The sequence below is a fragment of the Amblyomma americanum genome, chromosome 4 (assembly GCF_052857255.1).
Source record: "Amblyomma americanum isolate KBUSLIRL-KWMA chromosome 4, ASM5285725v1, whole genome shotgun sequence".
Taxonomy (NCBI): domain Eukaryota; kingdom Metazoa; phylum Arthropoda; class Arachnida; order Ixodida; family Ixodidae; genus Amblyomma; species Amblyomma americanum.
This window is the reverse complement of record NC_135500.1, coordinates 96,407,031-96,425,737: the sequence shown is the minus strand read 5'-3', so window position 1 is coordinate 96,425,737 and position 18,707 is coordinate 96,407,031. Positions and strand designations below refer to the sequence as shown.

At 46.2% G+C, this 18,707-nt stretch overlaps 2 protein-coding genes and 1 pseudogene across 2 annotated transcripts in view; 2 read left to right on the top strand and 1 right to left on the bottom strand.

Moving 5' to 3' along the window:
* Nucleotides 1–13,671, top strand: part of CaBP1 (Protein disulfide-isomerase A6 homolog CaBP1) — a 30,259-nt gene extending 16,588 nt beyond the window's left edge. Inside the window, exons 6-8 of the mRNA XM_077661241.1 lie at nt 8,692–8,844; nt 12,206–12,619; nt 13,360–13,671. Coding sequence (XP_077517367.1) covers nt 8,692–8,844; nt 12,206–12,619; nt 13,360–13,440 — 648 coding nt within the window. The 3' untranslated portion in view covers nt 13,441–13,671. The remainder of the gene's footprint in view (nt 1–8,691; nt 8,845–12,205; nt 12,620–13,359) is intronic.
* LOC144128141 (uncharacterized) lies at nt 3,302–4,923 on the top strand (annotated as a pseudogene).
* The window catches only part of LOC144128144 (putative thiopurine S-methyltransferase), a 39,208-nt gene continuing 33,950 nt past the window's right edge, over nt 13,450–18,707 (bottom strand). The window contains exons 7-8 of the mRNA XM_077661242.1: nt 18,535–18,579; nt 13,450–16,078 (exon numbers count right to left, since the gene is read on the bottom strand). Coding sequence (XP_077517368.1) covers nt 15,945–16,078; nt 18,535–18,579 — 179 coding nt within the window. The 3' untranslated portion in view covers nt 13,450–15,944. The remainder of the gene's footprint in view (nt 16,079–18,534; nt 18,580–18,707) is intronic.

The following is an 18,707-nucleotide window of genomic DNA, read 5'->3' as shown; positions in this document are numbered from 1 at the left end:
ATTACTCCCACATTGTTTTTTTTCCCCCTACTTTGTTATTCATTCATGACCTATGTGATGACTTTTTAAAAATTTCTTTAGCTTTAGGATGTGCAATGGGCCCTTACAAATGACAGCATTACTTTAAAACTAGTTTTTTTAATTAAGAAATTACCATAATGGCCCGTAAGAAAAGACCTATGTTGCAAAAATTATTTTGCCATATCTTCATTTCTAGATGAGATATATAAAATCTGAATACATATTTGGGATCAGTATTCGAAGATATATCTTCATGCCAGTTTTCAGGAAGATATGTTAAGAAATAAAAAAAAAGTTTTCAAGACCCTCATCCCCCCTTAACGCGGGGGCCAGGAGAACTCATTGTCAGCAAAGCTAATGCACAACACAATCACAGCGCCGATAACTTTGAATAGGCTTAAGACTACGGCGCAGTATGCGACCACACGCTGGATGGATGATAATGGCCTTACCCTTTGTATCGGGCGGCACCTTGCGTCGCCTAGCCTATATTCATTCAGCGCGACACTAGCCTTGATGCCGATGCCGCTAGGGCTGTATCCGTTGAAACGGGTTCCCCAGCGCATAGCTGCTGCTTCGGATGATGATGATAGGCATCAGCTTCAGGGATTTGATACGAAACTTTGACGGAACTTCGCTATAACGAAGCGTCTTGTGAGATTAAATTACATACGTTATTCTGAAATATTCGGTAATTTGAAATTCGTAGTACTGAAATTTTTTTACATTTAAAATATAGGCGTTTTGGCGTGGATTTTAAAATAAATTCGTAAATCTGAAAATTTCGTTAATCTGGTGTTCGTAGTAACGAGGTTTTACTGTAACTGTTGAATAGCACACTGTACTAAAAAAAGATTAAAAAAAAGATTTCATTACATGAAATCTTTTAACGTTTCTTGGCACAAGTTCTGAATAGCTCCGTTTCTCATGCTCTCCGAATTCAGTCTGCATTTGCTTTGTTCCTAAAAGGGCTCTGAAACACCTTCTGAGGAGAGCACATAAACTAGCTCAATAACTACATTCTCTCGTCATGAACACCTGAGCTAGACTCTACAGAGAACCCGCAATCAGGCGTGAAAGTCCTTTCCGACAACTTTTTCGTGCTCGCGCCCTCCTCTGTCGCACGCTGCTGTGTATTGGTTAGATTCATTTAGGCATCACGCAGCCAGCCAGTCGGCCACTCTGGCCAATCGGGAAGCTCCACCCTCTCTCCCCCTGCGGGAAAGGTAATCCCGCATGCATCTGGAGCCTGGACTATGCAGAAAGTGAAGAGAGGAGATGGAAAGGAGCGAAGACACTCACTCAAAATTTGAGTACATATAGCTGAGCTTCTACACAGCCCTTTAAAATATTCTTGCTGGAGGGTATTTGTGAAGCAGCATCTAGAACATCCCAGGAATACTGCACCTTTATTGAGAGCCCCTTTAAGCGTGGAAGAAATTTTGCAACATAGGTACATTCGGTCCCTTGATGGCAATGGCAAAAGTGGCAGAAATCTTGGCTTTGGTCTTTGGATGCGAAGACTGCCCTAGCTACCGTCCCAGCTGCGCCCACTGGGTTGATGCCTTACGACTGGGTTTACGGGCCGCTCTCCGCGCCAACCTCCAGTGCTCTGCAGCAGAGCTGGTGTACGGTAGTTCCCTGCGTCTCCCCGGAGATTTCTTCACATCAGCGCAACTACCTGCCTAGCTGCAAGAGTTCCGGCAGTGTCTGGTCGACAATGTTAAGGACCTCCGGCCTATTCCGCCTCGCCCTCCCCGCCGCATAACCGTCTTTGTTCACCCGGATCTCTCCACTTCCACCCATGTTTTCGTGCACCACGATGCTGTCCGAGCACCGCTCACCCCGGCTTACGACGGACCGTTTCGCGTCCTTCGCCTCACACTAAAAACTGCCACCCTCCTTCAGAATGGCCGCGAAGAGACAGTCAGTATGGGCTGCCTCAAGTCTGCCTACGTGGAGACCTCCATTGAGTGCCTCTCAGTGCGTCCTTTCATTGGCTGTTCCCCGTCTGTGGTCTCCGACTCCCATCTTCCCCACTTGCGCTGCCAGCCCTCAGCGTGGTTTTGAGTTGAAGTCTAGGCGGGGGGGCCTTGTAGCGCTCTCCTTTGGCTGCGCCTAGAGCACAGCCAAAGTAGGGCGCTACAGATGCTTTGCCCCGTTGCATGATTGCCCTGCAGGAGAAGCCACTGCAGTGGCTCATTGTTATGATGCTTGGCTGCTGACCTGAAAGACACTAGTTCGATCCTGGCTGCGACAGTCTCATTTCAATGGAGGCGAAATGCTAGAGGCCCGTGTTCTGCGCGATGTCATTGCATGTTAAGGGGGGACACGGGTCTTTGCGGCCGAAAAATTGCGAAAAAATCAGTTTTTCAATTTTGGATTATTCGTGACCGTGAGGTCATTCTCTACATGTGGGTAAAGTTTCAAAGCGGAGAAACCCATAGTTTTTAAAAAAAAAAAGCAAAAAAACGGGAGTATTCTGACCGAAAGTGTCGCGAAAGAACCTCAAAAATGCTCATTTTGCGTCGTGCACCATTTTCAAATGACGCGCCGGAAAGCCGCCATCTTGGTCTCATTTGAAAGAGCGTCTCTTCCTCTTTCTCTCCATCGGAGCTGCACACGCAGCGTCGCTTTGTTAGCCATGAAAAGAAGAAAAAGGAAAGACGGAATCTCGCTGTGCCATTGGTCACTGCCCGTCGCGTGTCAAAACCGGCGCAGCTCATTGGCCCGCGCCATTTTGTTAGGGCCCGCGCTGCCGACGGATGCGACGCCATTTTGAAAAAGGCTCAGCCTGATTTCGGAAGCGAGCTATGTCTCCACCACACTGAAAGTTCCGCAGTGCGCATAAGTTCGGTAAAAGGCGTAAAAAGCCTTCTAACAAGCAAAAGGATGCAGTGGAAGGTCGTCCGTGCGCTCTCGAAGCAGGTGATCGAAGCGAGGCAGTTGAAAGTGTCTCGACGGGCGTCTCCGCGGCCGATTCCGATGACACGGGTGGCCGCCAGCAACGAATGCGTGTCGACACGACGTTTATGAGCCCCCAAGACTTGGAGCGACTACAAGAACGAGCTGACACCCGAATTTCGGAGCTCTCTTCTATATCTGCGACCGAGCGCAAGCTGCAGGCTCTTCGCACTGAAAGAGGCGACACAGGCCCGGCGGCGACGGCAGCGGCAACGTACACGATCGTCGATGTGTCAGCAATCAACCGGCTGCTCGAAAAAACCGTGTGCCGCCAGTGTGGTGGCGACGTGTCCATCCAAAAAAGCACTCGCGAATACGATGTTGCTGTACAGTTATGCTTGGAGTGTTCTGTTTGCGGCGATGTCGTGCGCGAGTGGAGTTCCCAGGTCTACCTGGAAGCGCAAAGTGCAATCCCTTCCAGGTAAATATTCTTGCTGCCCGGGCTGCACTAACTACAGGGAATGGCCAAACAGCACTGAATGACTTTTTTTCAACCATGGGAATCTCCCACAGGGGTCTTCACAACAAGACCTACCAAGCACACCTTAAGTCTAAGTTGAAGCCTGCCGCGACGCTAGGTGCTGAAAGTGTGCTGACTAATTGTGTTTCCTCAGTGAAAGAACTATACAGAGAACTGAATTTTGGTAATCCCGGAAATATTGCAGTCTGTTTCGATGGAACATGGATGACGAGAGGGCACCAGTCCCACATTGGTGTGGGCTCTGTCATAGAGCTTTTTTCAGGCTATGTGTTAGACTATGTAGTGCTGTGCAACTACTGCCTTGGCTGCAAAAATGCACCCAAAGAGGAGGACCCCCAGTACAACGCATGGAAGGCACAGCATGTATGCCAAAAGAGTACAGATTCAAAATCCGGGCAGATGGAGGTGGATGCAGCTCTGATGCTCTTCCAACGATCATTGGAGCGGCACGGCCTGCGCTACACCACAGTGCTCTGCGATGGAGATTGCAAGCATTTTCGTGCGGTAGAGGAAGCAAAGGTATATGGTCTTATACCAGTTGAAAAAGAAGATTGTACAAATCATGTACAAAAGCGGATGGGCAGCGTTTTGCGCAATCTTCTCCAAAAGCACAAAGCAGAGGATTGTGAAAGGTTGAGTGGTAAAGGTCGACTGACTGCAGACCTTATCACCAAACTCAGCAATTACTATGGTTGGGCACTAAAATCTAATGCAGGCGATGTCGAGCAAATGCATCGGGCAATAATGGCCACATATTATCATGTGACGTCGACCGACAAGCGCTCAAACCATGGCGTATGCCCACAAGGCACCAACTCGTGGTGCAAACAGAATGCTGCAATTGCAAGGGGACAGCAGCCACCGAAACACCATTACAACCTGCCCGACTACGTCAGCCAAGCATTGCTACCTGTGTACAAGCGCCTTGCACACAAAGACTTACTCAGCAGATGCCAGCGTGGACAAATGCAAATGAGGCACTGCATTCAGTGATTTGGTCTTTGATGCCCAAGACAAAGCATGCTTCGCTGATATCTGTTGAAGCGGCTGTCGCTGAGGCAGTCATGCAGTTTAATTCTGGGACACAGGAGGCTGCGTCACGCATTCTGCAAGAGCTCCAAGTGGAACAAAACCACATAGCCACCCAGAGGGCACAGGAGAAAGACTCTCGCCGAGCTATAGGCTCCGAGCGGAAGCGTGCAGCCTCAGCCTGCTTCATCTCTGCCGCAAAGCGACGTCACCAAAGAAAAACTGATGAACATTACTCACCTGGGGCATTCTGAAGCTCGACACTACTTATTTTGCACAACTGTGCATAAAAAAAAGCATTTAAAGCATTGTAATTTGTTTTTCGCAATTTTCTCAGTTCGATTATTTTCGTCACATGGCAGTCTATTGACAAGCCTATCTCTGCTTCTGCTCATCAGATTTTGGTAACCTTTGTGTCGTTTAGTAGCTAAATAGGTGGTGAGTGCAATAAGGGTTTCAGATGGTAGCTAGGAGTAAACACGAATTTGTTATTTGCTAAAATTAATGTTAACTAAAATTTCAGTTCTTCAACCACAACTCTGGATGACCACAACTTTTGAACTAGAAGAGCTAGAAACATGCTATTACCCTTGTTGCAATCCTTGATCCTTCTAGAATCTTGCAACATACAGATTATGAGAATCTGTTCAGCAGCTTTCTCTAAAACTCTGTCTGAAGCTATTCTCATAAAAAACTACATACAATAGAAAGAAAAAAAATTGTAGAAACTAATTTCATATTTGAGATCAGCATACTGAAATATATGTACCTACATATTTTCATGGCAATAACTTCAATATTAAAAATTTTTTCACAAAGACCCATGTCTCCCCTTAAAGAAGTTGGGTGGTCAAAATTATCCGTAGCCCACCACTACGGCATCCCTCATAGCCTGGGTCGCTTTGGGATGTTAAACCTGAAAAAAACAAACCCCTGCCAGGATGCTGCGATGGCTGACTGTTGCAGCATTTTTGCTCTTCACGCTCAGTTCGCGAGTCCTGGCCTGCTGAGATACTTTTCCCTTAGCACTGTGAAGAAACTGCTACTTTTCTCCTCTTGTCATATTCCTGTGGGGCCAACCCGCTCATATGTTGACAGTTTTTTTTTTAACTGCTTTGCCTGTGTGCACCTATGCATTGCAGAGAAGCCACCACAACAGGTGACTCACTGCATTGACGTGTGCGCCTGTTTTCACATCTGCAGTTGCTTGCAGAACGCATTGTATGACCAGAATTAGTCAGACTTTCAAATGTTGCAGCCGGGAAATTGTGTTGTCCATAATTAGTGAAACCTGTGGGACATTTTAATTGCCCACGAATTTGAGTAGATGAATCGGCAAGTTATATCAGTTGGGAATAGTATGTCAAAGAGGTTTTACTGAAGTAGGACATACAGTACGGAAAAACCATTGCAGTGGACTGAACATGGGTTTATTTCAGTCGGAGTGAGTGGAAAAATTGCAACATTTTTGACTGTCACTTTTTTGTTTTCGTGTAAGTGCAGCGTGCGCGTCTGGAATTTACAAGGCTTTGTGGCTCTTGCAGTCATGTCATCATTTGCGATTGTTCTGCATGTACAGTGTGCCCTGATGTCCTAAATTTATTACAATGGCTATTCATCTGCAACAAAATCTGTCATTAGAAGGGAGGCAATGGTGAGGAGTGGACATACGCAGTACTGCAGTACGTGTACACTCCAGCGCTGTTTTCGTGGCAACCGCTTTAACTATGCGATTAGTCTTTTAGGCGACAGAGGAGAGGAAGAATACAGACGGCAGAAACAAGTGTCTGGAACTTACACATGCTACTGCCCCCTGGCCCTTGCGCAGGCTCTTGGAGCATAGTTTCATTTTTGTGTCTTCTGTTATGGACACTGGCCTCTGTGGTGATTGAGCTGCATCAACAGCCGCGCGACAAAATTCACACTGCTCTTAAGCGTGCAAAGCATCTGTGTGGTCAGAGCACGCCTAAGCTGCCGAACATGGCTTGGCAGTCAAGTGCCAATGAGCTTGATTATCCTGCTTTTTTTTGCCAGCGTGCCATCGCCAAATGCGCCGCAACATGCCTGCAACACTTACATTATGTGCAGTGCTTACTGTGGTTGAGTCTAGCGTAGTCGTGCGAAGCTAAGGTGTGCTGAAAGTTCCAATGCTTCCTGGCAGTCATTGCACGAGCCATTGTGGGGTGCCATGTAGCATGCAGGAACGCTCCCACAGTTGTGATATAACAGCGGAGTTTGTTTTGCGTGTGTATTTGTGGGAGATACAGCGGGCAGTCTGGCAGTCTGGAAAATCATGTTCACCAAAAAAGTCACGAACTTATTGCCAGTATGCCGGAGTAAGGGGACAGTTGTACTGCACACATTCTAAAGCTCCTCATGTCTAAAATTCGCCACACGACACGTGCACGGGCGACGGGCGGCGACCGCTTTCACGAGCTCGGCCTGGCTGTGCTGTCCTCGGCATGTCGCCGATGAACGCACGGATTGGGAAAAAGTCTAGACGGGAGAACGAACACGGAGCTGCGGGGGCTGCGCTGTGCCTGCACTACGATGGGCCCGGAACAAAAACTCGAAGATGGCGAAACGATAAGAACCGAGAAACGGCCGAAACAAGCATTCAGTTGGTGTTGGCCTTCGTCATTAGGCCTAGCGTTGAGAGCCAAAGTTTGCATCGTATTCGGCGATATGCTCTCTGCGGTGGCTTGCGTATGATGAGAGGCGTCTTGCCTGTCATTGAAACAACAGTTGTTTACGGTTTTGCAATAGAAGAGTCAGGGTTGCGGTGCGTTTTGCCGCGGGTATGCTGTCCTCGCTTTGAAATGCACTGCCATTTCCTCCCGCAACTCGCCGTCTACATGAAGCCGTATGCCTCCTAAATGCTTCGCTGCTACCTCTTCCCGTATTCGAGGTGAGAAACATAGCACAGATGAGTACCGCAAACTTTGACTACTGTTCAAGTTCATGCGGCCCAAGGCATTCAAAATAAACACCACGAATTCGAAACCACGCAGGCGCAATGTGCCGACTTGCGCAGAATTCCAGCATCGCAAGTTAAGAGGCTCCCTTAAGCTTAAATTTTGTTTTGTGTTATCAATTTTTCGATCTCTCCTGCAGTTTGAATGAATAAGGTTCCACTGTACACATTATATGGCAGCTTGGATGTTGGTGGCGAGTGCGAACGAGGTCCGAAAGATGGGCAGCCAGTTGCGGTGCATCCGAAATTTCAGGTGCTCTTATACATTGGCTCTAAGGGCCATGCCATGGTGCCGCGAAAAAGTCTGAATAATCAAGCATGTTCGGAAGATCAGGGGTCAGAATTTTCGGTCATTGATTGTAGTCTGTGCAAAGTATGCAGAAGGATTGAACAGCACCAAATGCACAGCTGCTGTCTGCTAACCTTAACCTCGCAATGTGTGTCGCTAGAGCCAGAAGGTTGGAAAAAGAAACCTTTTTGTAGTTTGGCCGGTTTGGATGTGCGCCGCATCGATTCTTGCCATATTGCCTTGTTGCGCTGCCTTTTTTTGCTCGTACAAGTTTCACCTATATTTGACCTGCACTGTGCAAGGCTTTCCATCTTTTGTGCTAGTTTTTATTTTTAAACCTATGTTTTATTATTTGAAATATAAAAATATAACTGACTCTCGATTATTTAGACTAGGTGGGGATGGATAATCTGTTCTAACATGTGGAGTTCAAATTGGGGCGAACATTAGCAGACTGCATGCTGACTAGACGAGATGTGGTTTGATTAAACCAAACGTTCAAAATAAGTGAGCATTAGGTAATTATTCCACTGTAGTACTGCTAAAGACATCTCTAGACATAAGGTGACTAATTTTCTGGTATTTGGCAAGTAGCTGCCCATAGTGAATTTCCTTTGAAGCATTTTTCATTGCTGCACTTACGATTTTCAGCTTTTTTGCCGTGGAGTTAAAACGTAGCGTATCCATTGTGATTGTTTATTCATATTTACCTCAAAGCCATTGAATTCTTATTGCCCTTCTAGGTTTGACATGCCTATCTTCAGCAGCAATATATTCCTGGATAAAGTAAAATTTCTTGTTCTGCTTTTCTGATTTTACTACGCATTCGTGATATTTTGAAGGGAGAGGTGTTTTTTTTTTTCTGCTGTTGTACCAATGAATCTGGCAAAGACTCCGCATTGAGCCTGTGTATGTGGGCCTTTCTGCATTCAGGTGAAGGGCTACCCAACCATCAAGTTCTTCCCTGCTGGCAAAAAGGACCGCCACTCAGCAGAAGAGTACAATGGTGGCCGCACAGCTGACGACATTATCCAGTGGGCCAATGACAAGGCTGCCGAGAGTGCACCAGCACCGGAGCTGGTCCAGGTGAGTCTAGAGTCAATCTACAAGGACTAGTGCAGTGGTAAATAGATGTCGGTCCACTTGGAAAAACAGAAGAATTTGTTTCCACAGCAGTCATAACCCATGTGGGGAATATTTCTTTGTGGGGCAATTTTCTGTCCCAAAGTTGTACCCGCGTCACCTGGTTTGGCCCGATCACTTTGGGAAACGGACTTGTCTCGTTCATCTGTCCAGCCGTGAATTTACCAAGGTCTTCGACTTAAATCCGGCAGGCTACTAAGCCAGAAGCAGAGGCAACCAACGTCGGCTATCAATGCGGCACCGAAATTGTACGCTCGCGCATTGTGGCACGCTTGTTGGTTGCGGCTTAACACGCGGGCCCTGCAAACCGCTGGCTGACGGGTGTTTTCCCGGGCTTTGAGCTTGTTTGTGCTAAATGTCGAGCTTTGAGCCAAGTCACAGGAGCAGTGCGAGCAGGAAAGCCCACCGCACGTGGCATTACGTGCGCGAAGCTCCTTATATCACGCGCTGTCGCGTGTACTCCCACCAGTTGGGCGGAGCCCGTTTACGCAGCACTTGCATTTGAAGAGGCCCTTGCTGATGTTTTGCAGCTAGCCGGCCCACTCTGTATTAGATACAGATGTGATGCCATGTTGCAGATATATTTTTATACCTAGTGCTGCTTTGCATGATGTATCTGTCGTCTCTCAAGCATGGATGCAGGCATGGTTTGCGAGTGGTGGCGCCACATCGGTCATGTTGGGGAGAGCTTCTACAATTTGAGGTGTCCATTATAGGCGGGATTGTTGGTGAAGTTTAAACTATAACTCGTCTTTTATTACTAAATGTGTTCTGTACACTGTTACAAAAGAGGCCCACTGAATAGGAGAGGCAGGGCTGCCAACTAAGTATGCTAAAAATGCCTTTTATCCCCGAATGTCCGTTTCAGTCGTACCACTTATTACTTCGTTTAACTGTATTATATCTTTACACTTGTTTTTGCGCTAGGTGCAGATAACGCGCTGCCTCCAGGGATTTTTTCTCATTTGCAGGTGTACAACTTATATTTGGAGTCAAGTAGAGGTACAGCTGGATGATGAGACCTTAATCCATTCTAGGAAGGGCTGTTAATGGGTAGCAGGCTGTTCCCGGGTTCTCTGGGCAGCTCGCTTGCCCTTTGGTCCCTGTGAATGATTTCTGGCTCTGACAGCATGGTACATCTTCGAGCGTCCGTCTGATGGTGGTGGTGTAAAACATTTACTTTGTTCAACAAGAAGTTTGCCCCATCAGGAAGGGGCCCTCAGTCCAGGGCTTCTGCAGCGGCTGCCATCAGCCAGGTCCAAGCTGGACAGCATGGCTTCCCTCCCATTGGGCGGGGCTAGGATTGGGGATAGGGGGGTGACTGCTGGGTTGAGTCAACATGCACAGATGGTGTGGTATAGGAAAGCGCATCTATTACCTCAATGCTGCATATTGTAGTGGGTGTGTGGAGGGGGAAGGAGATTGGAAAACTGTTATCCTGGACAGTTCAAGACAAAGTAAGAACGCGGAGAACATGGAAGAAATATTTCGCCGTATATTACCGCGCATAAGTCAGCGTTTTTTTTTTTTTCACAGTAACTGCCATCTGAAATTGGAAGATTGGCCTATACGCAGAGTTGACTTATTTGTGGCAGTCTAATACAGTTTCGCCTGAGCCACTGGCAGTAAGCACCTTGTGCCAGTATATGTTCCTGGCAGGATGCATGGAGCTTTACATGTAGAAACAAGATCTTTAATTTATGTGCAAACTAGTTGCAGTTAATGTGCCTGTTATAGGTGAGATTGTTGGTCAGAATTCAATAATAACTTGTCCCTTATTACCAAGGGTCTTTTATACCCCATGTCTCTGGCAGAAGAGGTCCACTTTAAGGGGGAAGCTGGTATTAGAAAGTATTTTTTTTTTTAATGAAATTGTAATTGTGGAATCTTCAGGGAATATGTATCATAAAACCTCGTTGATACGTTTTTAAAAAAACTACAGAAAACATATTATCAAAAAAAAATGCTGCACAATCCAAACAGACTGGTTCTGAAAAATGAAACTGTTGAATGATGTACAAATACATTTATTGAGTTTCGCTGCATAAAAATGTCGATTAGCATTTCATGGCACAAGATCTCAATAGAGTCCTTTCTAGTACTCGCAGAATTTAGTCCGTGTTTGCGCTGTGTTAAGCGCAGGAAGAACTTTGCAACGCTTCCGAACCGTTGACGGCAATGGTGAAAGTAACCAAAATGTCATTTTTTTAATGGTTCACCCCTTTGCACCATGTACTGCGTGGAAGCCACCGCGGTGGCTGACTGTCGCAGCAGTTGTACTTTTTATGCCGCATTCCCTAGACCCGGTTTTCGGGGTTCGGCCCATACACAAGATATGCAAAAAAAAAAAAATTTAAGTAAAAATGCACCAATTAGTGAATGAGTGTCAATTATTCTACGTTCAGTAGTCGCTCGCGGAGTACTCTGACTCCGAGCTGGTGCTGTGCTCCGGTGCTGCGCTCCGGTGCGCGCTCGTTCCACAAGAAGTCGTGCAGCATGTCCACTGTCAACGTATAGCCATTGTTCTGTGCTTCCATCACTTAGCAGAGCAGCGCTTCCAGTTCGGGAAACTTGCATCGCTTGCTTCGGAAAGCGCGCTTTTTGCAGCTTGTGTTCCTCAATGCATCCTTTTGGTTGCACCATCGTCGGACGCACTTCTCGTCCACTTTGAATTTCCTGCCCACCGCACGCTAGCAGTGTTCGACAGCAAACTCCCTTACACACGTTTATATGATAGGTAATTTAAAAGGTAACAAAATAATGCGGGCAAAAATAAAAGCGTTTTACAAAACACACAAGGATCTTGCACAGGCATCCCGGAAGGGCTGCTTTTTTTTGTGCATTATCATTATTGCATGCCAGGCAGCGCCAGTTTTTTTTTTCACTACCAGTAGTGTAATCGCTTTTGTTTTTGTTTTAGTGTGGATGTGGCGGCTGCTGCATTCAGTCCAGCCATGATGAGATTATGTGACCCTACCCACAAAATAGCATTTTGCAACTGTGACTCGGATTTTTTTCCTCTTTTATATGTCACTTTTATTTTTTAACAAAGTTATCCGGCATGGCAAAAGATGGTGCACAGGGGTGCATCATTTCTGGCTGTACTATATGTTTCATTGTTGTACAAGATGGACCGACGAAAAGTCTGAAAGAAAAACTGCTACTTATAGACCGGAAAATATGGAACTTTCTGGGGCCTTTGAGTTTAGCTTGCATGTTTTAAAGCTTGGTTTCTAGTAGCTGCAGCTGCTTCCAATAATTTCATGTCATTTCACATTCTCTTCTTCCTGTTCTCATCCTGCAGGTGACCAAGGAGTCTGCGCTGAAGGATGTGTGCGAAGATAGCCAGCTCTGTGTTATCAGTGTCCTGCCACACATCTACGACTGCCAGTCGGAGTGCCGCCAGGGCTACCTCGACGTCCTCAAGCGCCTCGGCGAGAAGTACAAGCGCAACCGATGGGGATGGCTCTGGTCTGAAGCCATGGCACAGCCCAAGCTGGAGGAGGCCCTGGAAATTGGCGGCTTTGGCTACCCCGCGCTGGCTGTGCTCAACAGCCGCAAGATGAAATACTCACTACTTCGCGGTTCTTTCAGCTACGACGGCATCAACGAATTTCTCCGTGAGGTGGCCGTTGGGCGCGGCTCGAGTGTGCCTGTGAAGGGTGCCAAGCTTCCCGAGGTAGTCAACGTTGAGCCTTGGGATGGCAAGGATGCGAAGGTAAGGTGGCAGCTGTTCGGCTCTCTTCGTATTTGCTTAGCATTGCATTGTGTGGAGGTTTGCATTTTGTGGCAGGGCTGAAGCTTTCATGCACCAGAATTTTCGTACTCCACGTACTTTTGTTAGTGTGCTAGCACTTATAGTGCCGATTCCCCGCATTTAGCCATTGTGTGTTTGTCTGAAACCAGTTTTGTGGCAGGCTGCCAACCTGCTGGTTGCTTACCAAGTGGTGGGCAACTGTGTCAGGTAGCAAGCAGCTCAATCGTGAGAGGCATCTCACGATGAGCAACTTGGATCGCATCCCAATCCAAGCAGCCAAAGTCCCCGATGGCAGCACCTGCCATAGAAGGGCACTGGTGCATCGCTTGACCGCTGCACCACTCCACCAGCAGTTTTGGAAGACTCCCAGGAATCTATGAATGTTGAGAATAACCAATTCAGCATATATGGACATTAACCCATTGTCTCTATCCGAACTGCCATCCGTGAACACTGGATCTGAACACCAGAACAAAAGTGAAAACTGAACTGCTAGCGCACCTAATTCGCATTTGGCCTAACTACGCAGATCGACAATCATTTTTTACATTTGGAAAGAGCATGAAATATGGTTACAGGGTGGTTAGGGCAGGTTACTTCTGTGCAGTGCTGGACTGTGGCAGATGTGTGTTAACTGCAGTATTTCTCGTTTTGCTTGTTGTGGTGATTACGTATGAAGCATTTGTAATATTTATTTTCAGATGGAAGAGCCAGAAGACATTGACCTTAGTGACGTTGAGTTGGAGCCCGAGGACAAGGTTAAGGAACACGTCGAGCTCTAGAAGAGACTGTGGACAAAAAACGACTGCATTGTTGTCCAGGTGTTCGTCATTTTCTTTTACTTGTGAAACATGAAGGAAAGGTTGGGCTACGTAATGGTGTGCCATCTTCCAGAACCTGTGTACATACTGGTCATTATGTAAATTATTCTCTCCTCTTTTGGGACTGCTCTTTAGAACTTGGTTCTAATGCTGGACATGCCGAAGTTAATAAACCACGGGCATTCTTTTGCACGTGTGTCTGTTTCTTGCTTGCTTTATTTATTTTTTCCGTATCACTGAGCACGTAGGTAGCTCCAGACTATAAGCTATTACAGCTCAGTTCAACAGTTGAAAATGAGTCAGGTAAGGAAAAGAAAGAAGGTTGTCTTGAAGAGGAGGTTGAGAGAGCTGTATTGATCACTAGGATGGCTGAACATGATAGCAAAGCAACATATTACCTTATTTACTCTAATAGACCCACTCGCATAATGTCCCTCCTCTGGCACTTTTGTTGCTAAAACTTTATTTTTTATTTCTTATTTAATCTTTCATAACAAAAAAAACCTTCAGGGTCAGTGTTCAACATGTTTGCTTTATCTCTCTGCGACTCTTGCTCTTCCCATCTTCCTTTAAATTATTTTTTTGCTTCTTGCTGTTTGAGTGCACAAAGTTAAATATTACAAATATAGGCGGGAAAAAGAAATGCTGATCAAGGTTAAATGGAACTGCTTACCCTGTGTGGGAACCTGTTTTCATTCTCATGTTTTGCTCAGCAGGCATGCATTTCTTGCATAGAATGGTTTCAAAGGAATTTTAATGCATGTTGCGTGCCATGCCCTCTGCTCACCGTATTGAAAGTCTAAAGGATTGCTTAACTGATGGTGGAGCCGATCCTAGCTGCAGCAGTTGTATTTTGGTGCAGGTGAAGTGCAAAAACACCTTGTGCTGCTGTGCAATATCTGCTTGTTAGTGCCTTGGAATTCACCTACAGCCAGTAAATGACTAATCTAATAGTTGTTTCGGTTTCATCAGCTTGGTTGTTTTTTCATCAGTCTTATGCTAGCTTGCCTCAGGCGTAAAAATAACAGCGAGTGACAGAACAGCTAATGCATTGCAGTTATTTGGTTTGTAGGGTTTCAAACCTATTCGGGACGTCGTGTCCACCACTTAGAAACCAGCTGCATGGCAGATGAAATTCAGTTATCGTACATTTTCAGCCGCTGGCGAAATCCACATGGTGATCTATGTTTACGAATGTCTTGTGCATCATTACAAAGAGAAGAAAACATCCTACGAAAAATTCACAGGACGGTTATGACTATTGGTGACTTCCAATCGCAGAGTTGGAGCACTTCTGGAGCAACGTTTCCTGCTCATTTCGGAGCAACTGTATTCCAAATGCAGATCTGAGGCACGGATCACGTCTTCCAATCGTAGACAGGGAGCGGTTGCTGAGCCGAGATTGCTCCGTGGGGCAGTCGGGACTGCTCCGCCGAAATCGGCGGATCCAAGCGGAAGTTTGCGTGACGTTCTATTTCAGTGGCGATAGCGGCACCCTACATGCTCTGGTCTGCATGCTCTGGCCAGAGCAAGTGTACTCCAATCGCAATTTCAGGTCGCGCGCTCTGCGTCGGATTCAGGCGCTTTGTCACAGAGCGTGCAGAGCGCTCCGGGCCTGCGATTGGAATTCACCATATGTAACAAGAGATCCAGCGATAGCTGTGTAGGCATTTTGTTTTCGCAGGCGGCTGTTCCAAACAGAACCACCCATGGGCTTATGCGACCCAGGTTGGCCGTGACGTAAGGTGACATCAGACGACGAGAAAAAAAGATGCACAGCATTAGTAAAGGCCTTAACACATCCTACGTTGTGTCATGCAGGACGATAACCATACCCGGGTTGCCATGGTCACTGGTTACGACGGTGACACGAAAGCCAGGGACAGGCGCCTAACAGCTATCGCTGTAAAACTGCATCTCCATCCCCCTGAAGGAAACTCGAGACAAATTGAAGTTGGCTTGTACGTTAAGACAACCGTTTCCCTATTACAAAGATGCTAGCTACTTTCAATGTAAATGCAAGTCAGAAGAAAGAGACGCCATCACTGGCCGATAAGGGCCACAGAATTGATTCCTGTAAAGAAAAAGTTGACTGGAGCTTTCCTATGTGTGTCTTTAAGTTATCATTACTGCAACTATGAAACAGCATCCAGAGGCTGGTTGACTGCCTTGCATGTACCTTTTAGCATTACTGGAGCTGTGAAGACAACTTTCACAGGCCTTGCAGCAAATTGCTCTTTTATGTGTCAAAATTGGTTAAAGTACAAAATTATTAAAAACGGTTCCTTTTTCTTCATTTCTTTGGTTTTTGTGAGGCACCGCTTTGCAACAAAGGTATGATAATGTGGTCAGGGTATCAGCTGCTTTCACTAGGTTGCTTTTCCCTTCGTTTTTTTTCCTGTCCCTTTGCCCTTTTTTTTTTCTGTGACTCTGGGTGCTTTATAAGCGTGGTAGACGCGCCACGCTTAGCGGTTCTTTAGTTTATCTGTGATCCGTGGTTGTAAGTGCCACAGGCAATGTGTCACCGGTCCTCGGCCACCCAGGAACAACTCGTGATGCTCAACACTGGTGGCGACGAGCGCAAGGTTTGCAGTGTCCCCTGCGGAGCACAAGCGAAACCAAACATTTTCTTCCGTTACTAGTGTAAACTGTGTGCACCGAGGTTAAGAAAAAGCATGAGACAGAATCGCTCATCTACCTGCCATTAAAATTTTCAGTCTAGCTTACACAACACCATTGATATCGACAGTTAAAAACTGCCCACCACAGTTTCCCTCTCAATTCGTACAACAGAGACTGCAAGAGAAAAAAAAGATGCAGGCCTGCAGGCTGGGACCACGCTCTGCCCACGAAAGCTTGTTAGTTTGTGCCCTTGGATAATACACGTACCCTCGTCGTTGCAGTTTATGCGAGCCCCATGGAGTCGCCCCGGGAGAGACAGACATCGGACTGTTGCGGCAAGGCGAGGGAATGGGAATTAAAAACAATTATTTGTAAATTATCGCCTCGCTTTAGAGGATTTCTACGCAACATGAACTCTCAATGGCGGTTACTCTATATAATGCATGCAATTTACAGCCACTTTCAAAGCCATTCATGGCCTCTAAGCTTCACTTTCAGCAAAATTGAACTTGCACTACAGTCAAACCCACGTATAACAATATTGAAGTTACCATGGAAATACCATTGTTATAACAGGGTTGGGCCAATAAAAAAACATGACAAACTTTAGAAAATTTAATCACAGCAGAGGCTTGATTGTTCTAATGCCTGTAAAAGCTTGTTATTTCGAACTTCAGGGGACCAGAGAAAAAGTTTATATTATCGAATGATGCCAAAAAGATAACTGCTGCATCATGGTATATTTATCTGCTGAAAGACTGGACAATGGTTGCTTGCTTTTGAGATAAGAACGGCGCGAGGGTATTTATTTTTCACATTCTAGTAAATGCTTTATAGCATGCATACTGTCGGGAGCATCGAAACAGAACTGCTCAAAGGTGGCAAGGGCTTTTGTGCTGTAAGCGTGGTTTGGCTGGTGCGGTTGTAGTGTCTCCATGTTTTTGTTTGTTTCAAAGTTGACTTGCACTGACCAGATTTAATTGTTATAACCGATAATTTGCTATAAGCGGTTTATTTTACCACAGAACACAAGGTAAACCTGACGGTTCCACGACTGACCATTGCTATATCTGATATATTGCTATAACCGGTATTGTTATAAGTGGGTTTGACTGTACTCACTCTTAAAGGAAATGGGAACAGGCACTTTTAAGTGGTTAGTCATATTAGGCTGAGCATCACGCCGGAGCGGACCCAGGCACGAATAGAGTTTCTTCACACAGTTATTTATTTGGCAGCACAGAATTTAGCCCAGGAGCGTTCTCTTTTGGTTACAGCGGTTCTATGTGGTAGTCTGTTTCGCTTACATTGGGGTAATCATCAGTTTCAGTATTCTAGACGAATGTGTGGTTAAAGTGTGACAGCTTTCCCCAAATAAAGGAGTCGTTCGTGCTGCGTGGCTCTGATTTCGTAAACTGTATTAAGGAATTAAGGGGACCGTTAATATAGCTATTCCCACAGCAAATGGTCCCGCACAAGGTCGAAAACTAGCCCAGAGCTGTTTTCACTCCGAACTGGTGCTGTGGGCCACTTAAGAACTGTTACCTGAATCTGATTTACATATATTCCTACATGTGATTCACCTGGATATCACGCACTTTCTTTTTCTTACTCTTGAATTTTGCCCTGAAAGTTGGCAAGTTGACTGTGCAGAAGGTTTAGAGCTGCGATATCGTCTACCTTCGTTTGTGTGCGCCTATGAAGCCGCTGGCTGTTTTTTATGCCCTCACTTCCAGGCTTCCAGGTTTAGCTTCCAGGCGAGGGCAAGTTGCCCAGTGTTGGCCGCCAACAACTTCGCAGCCACTTTTGCGTTGCCCTCTGGCGGGAAAACTCTTTATCACTACTTTCCGTTTGAGCTTCTGAAACTAGTATTGCTTCCAAAAGTGACCAGTAGAGAAGCTGATCTAGGTAGCCTCCGTAGATGACTTTGTGACATGATCACAACCTGGCCACAGGATTGTGAGCAAACTGTTCGCCATGGCAGGTGGCAGTTCAATTAATGATTGGCCAATAGGGGAGAGAAACCAGGGCCGCACAAGGCCCACCGCTGGGAGCACCTACCATTGAAGGGCAGTGGCGCATCACTTAACTGCTGCAAAACTCTGGCAGGAGGGGTATGAGGACTCCCAGGGATCTATAAGTGTTAGGATTTAGGATGTTAGGATTTAGTACTTGCGCATGCCATACATGAGGATGGCATCACACTATGGAGTCGACTGCAAGACGAAAGCGCCGGGAAACACGACGGCATTTTCGACAAGTCAGACAGAAAGTGGTGCTGGCTCCATGTCAAGAGAAGTATACATGTCTTTCCATTCAAAGTATACTACAGTGCTGCGACTGCGCAAAGTGACCACAGTGGTGTGAAGAAACGGCCACTTCTTCTAAATGAGAAGTTGGAACTAAACGCAGCATGTGTGTCCGCGCACTCACCAAAATGTTCCCTCAGTGCTTCATCACCAGCACTCCGAGGAGCACCTGCATAATGAAGAAAAAAAATAAAGCCCCAAATTGTCAGGTGCCACGTTGCCCAGATATAGTCAGTAAAAAGGAGCTCATTGTTAATCTGTATCATGTGCCATGTTGTTTTGGAATTACAAAACAAA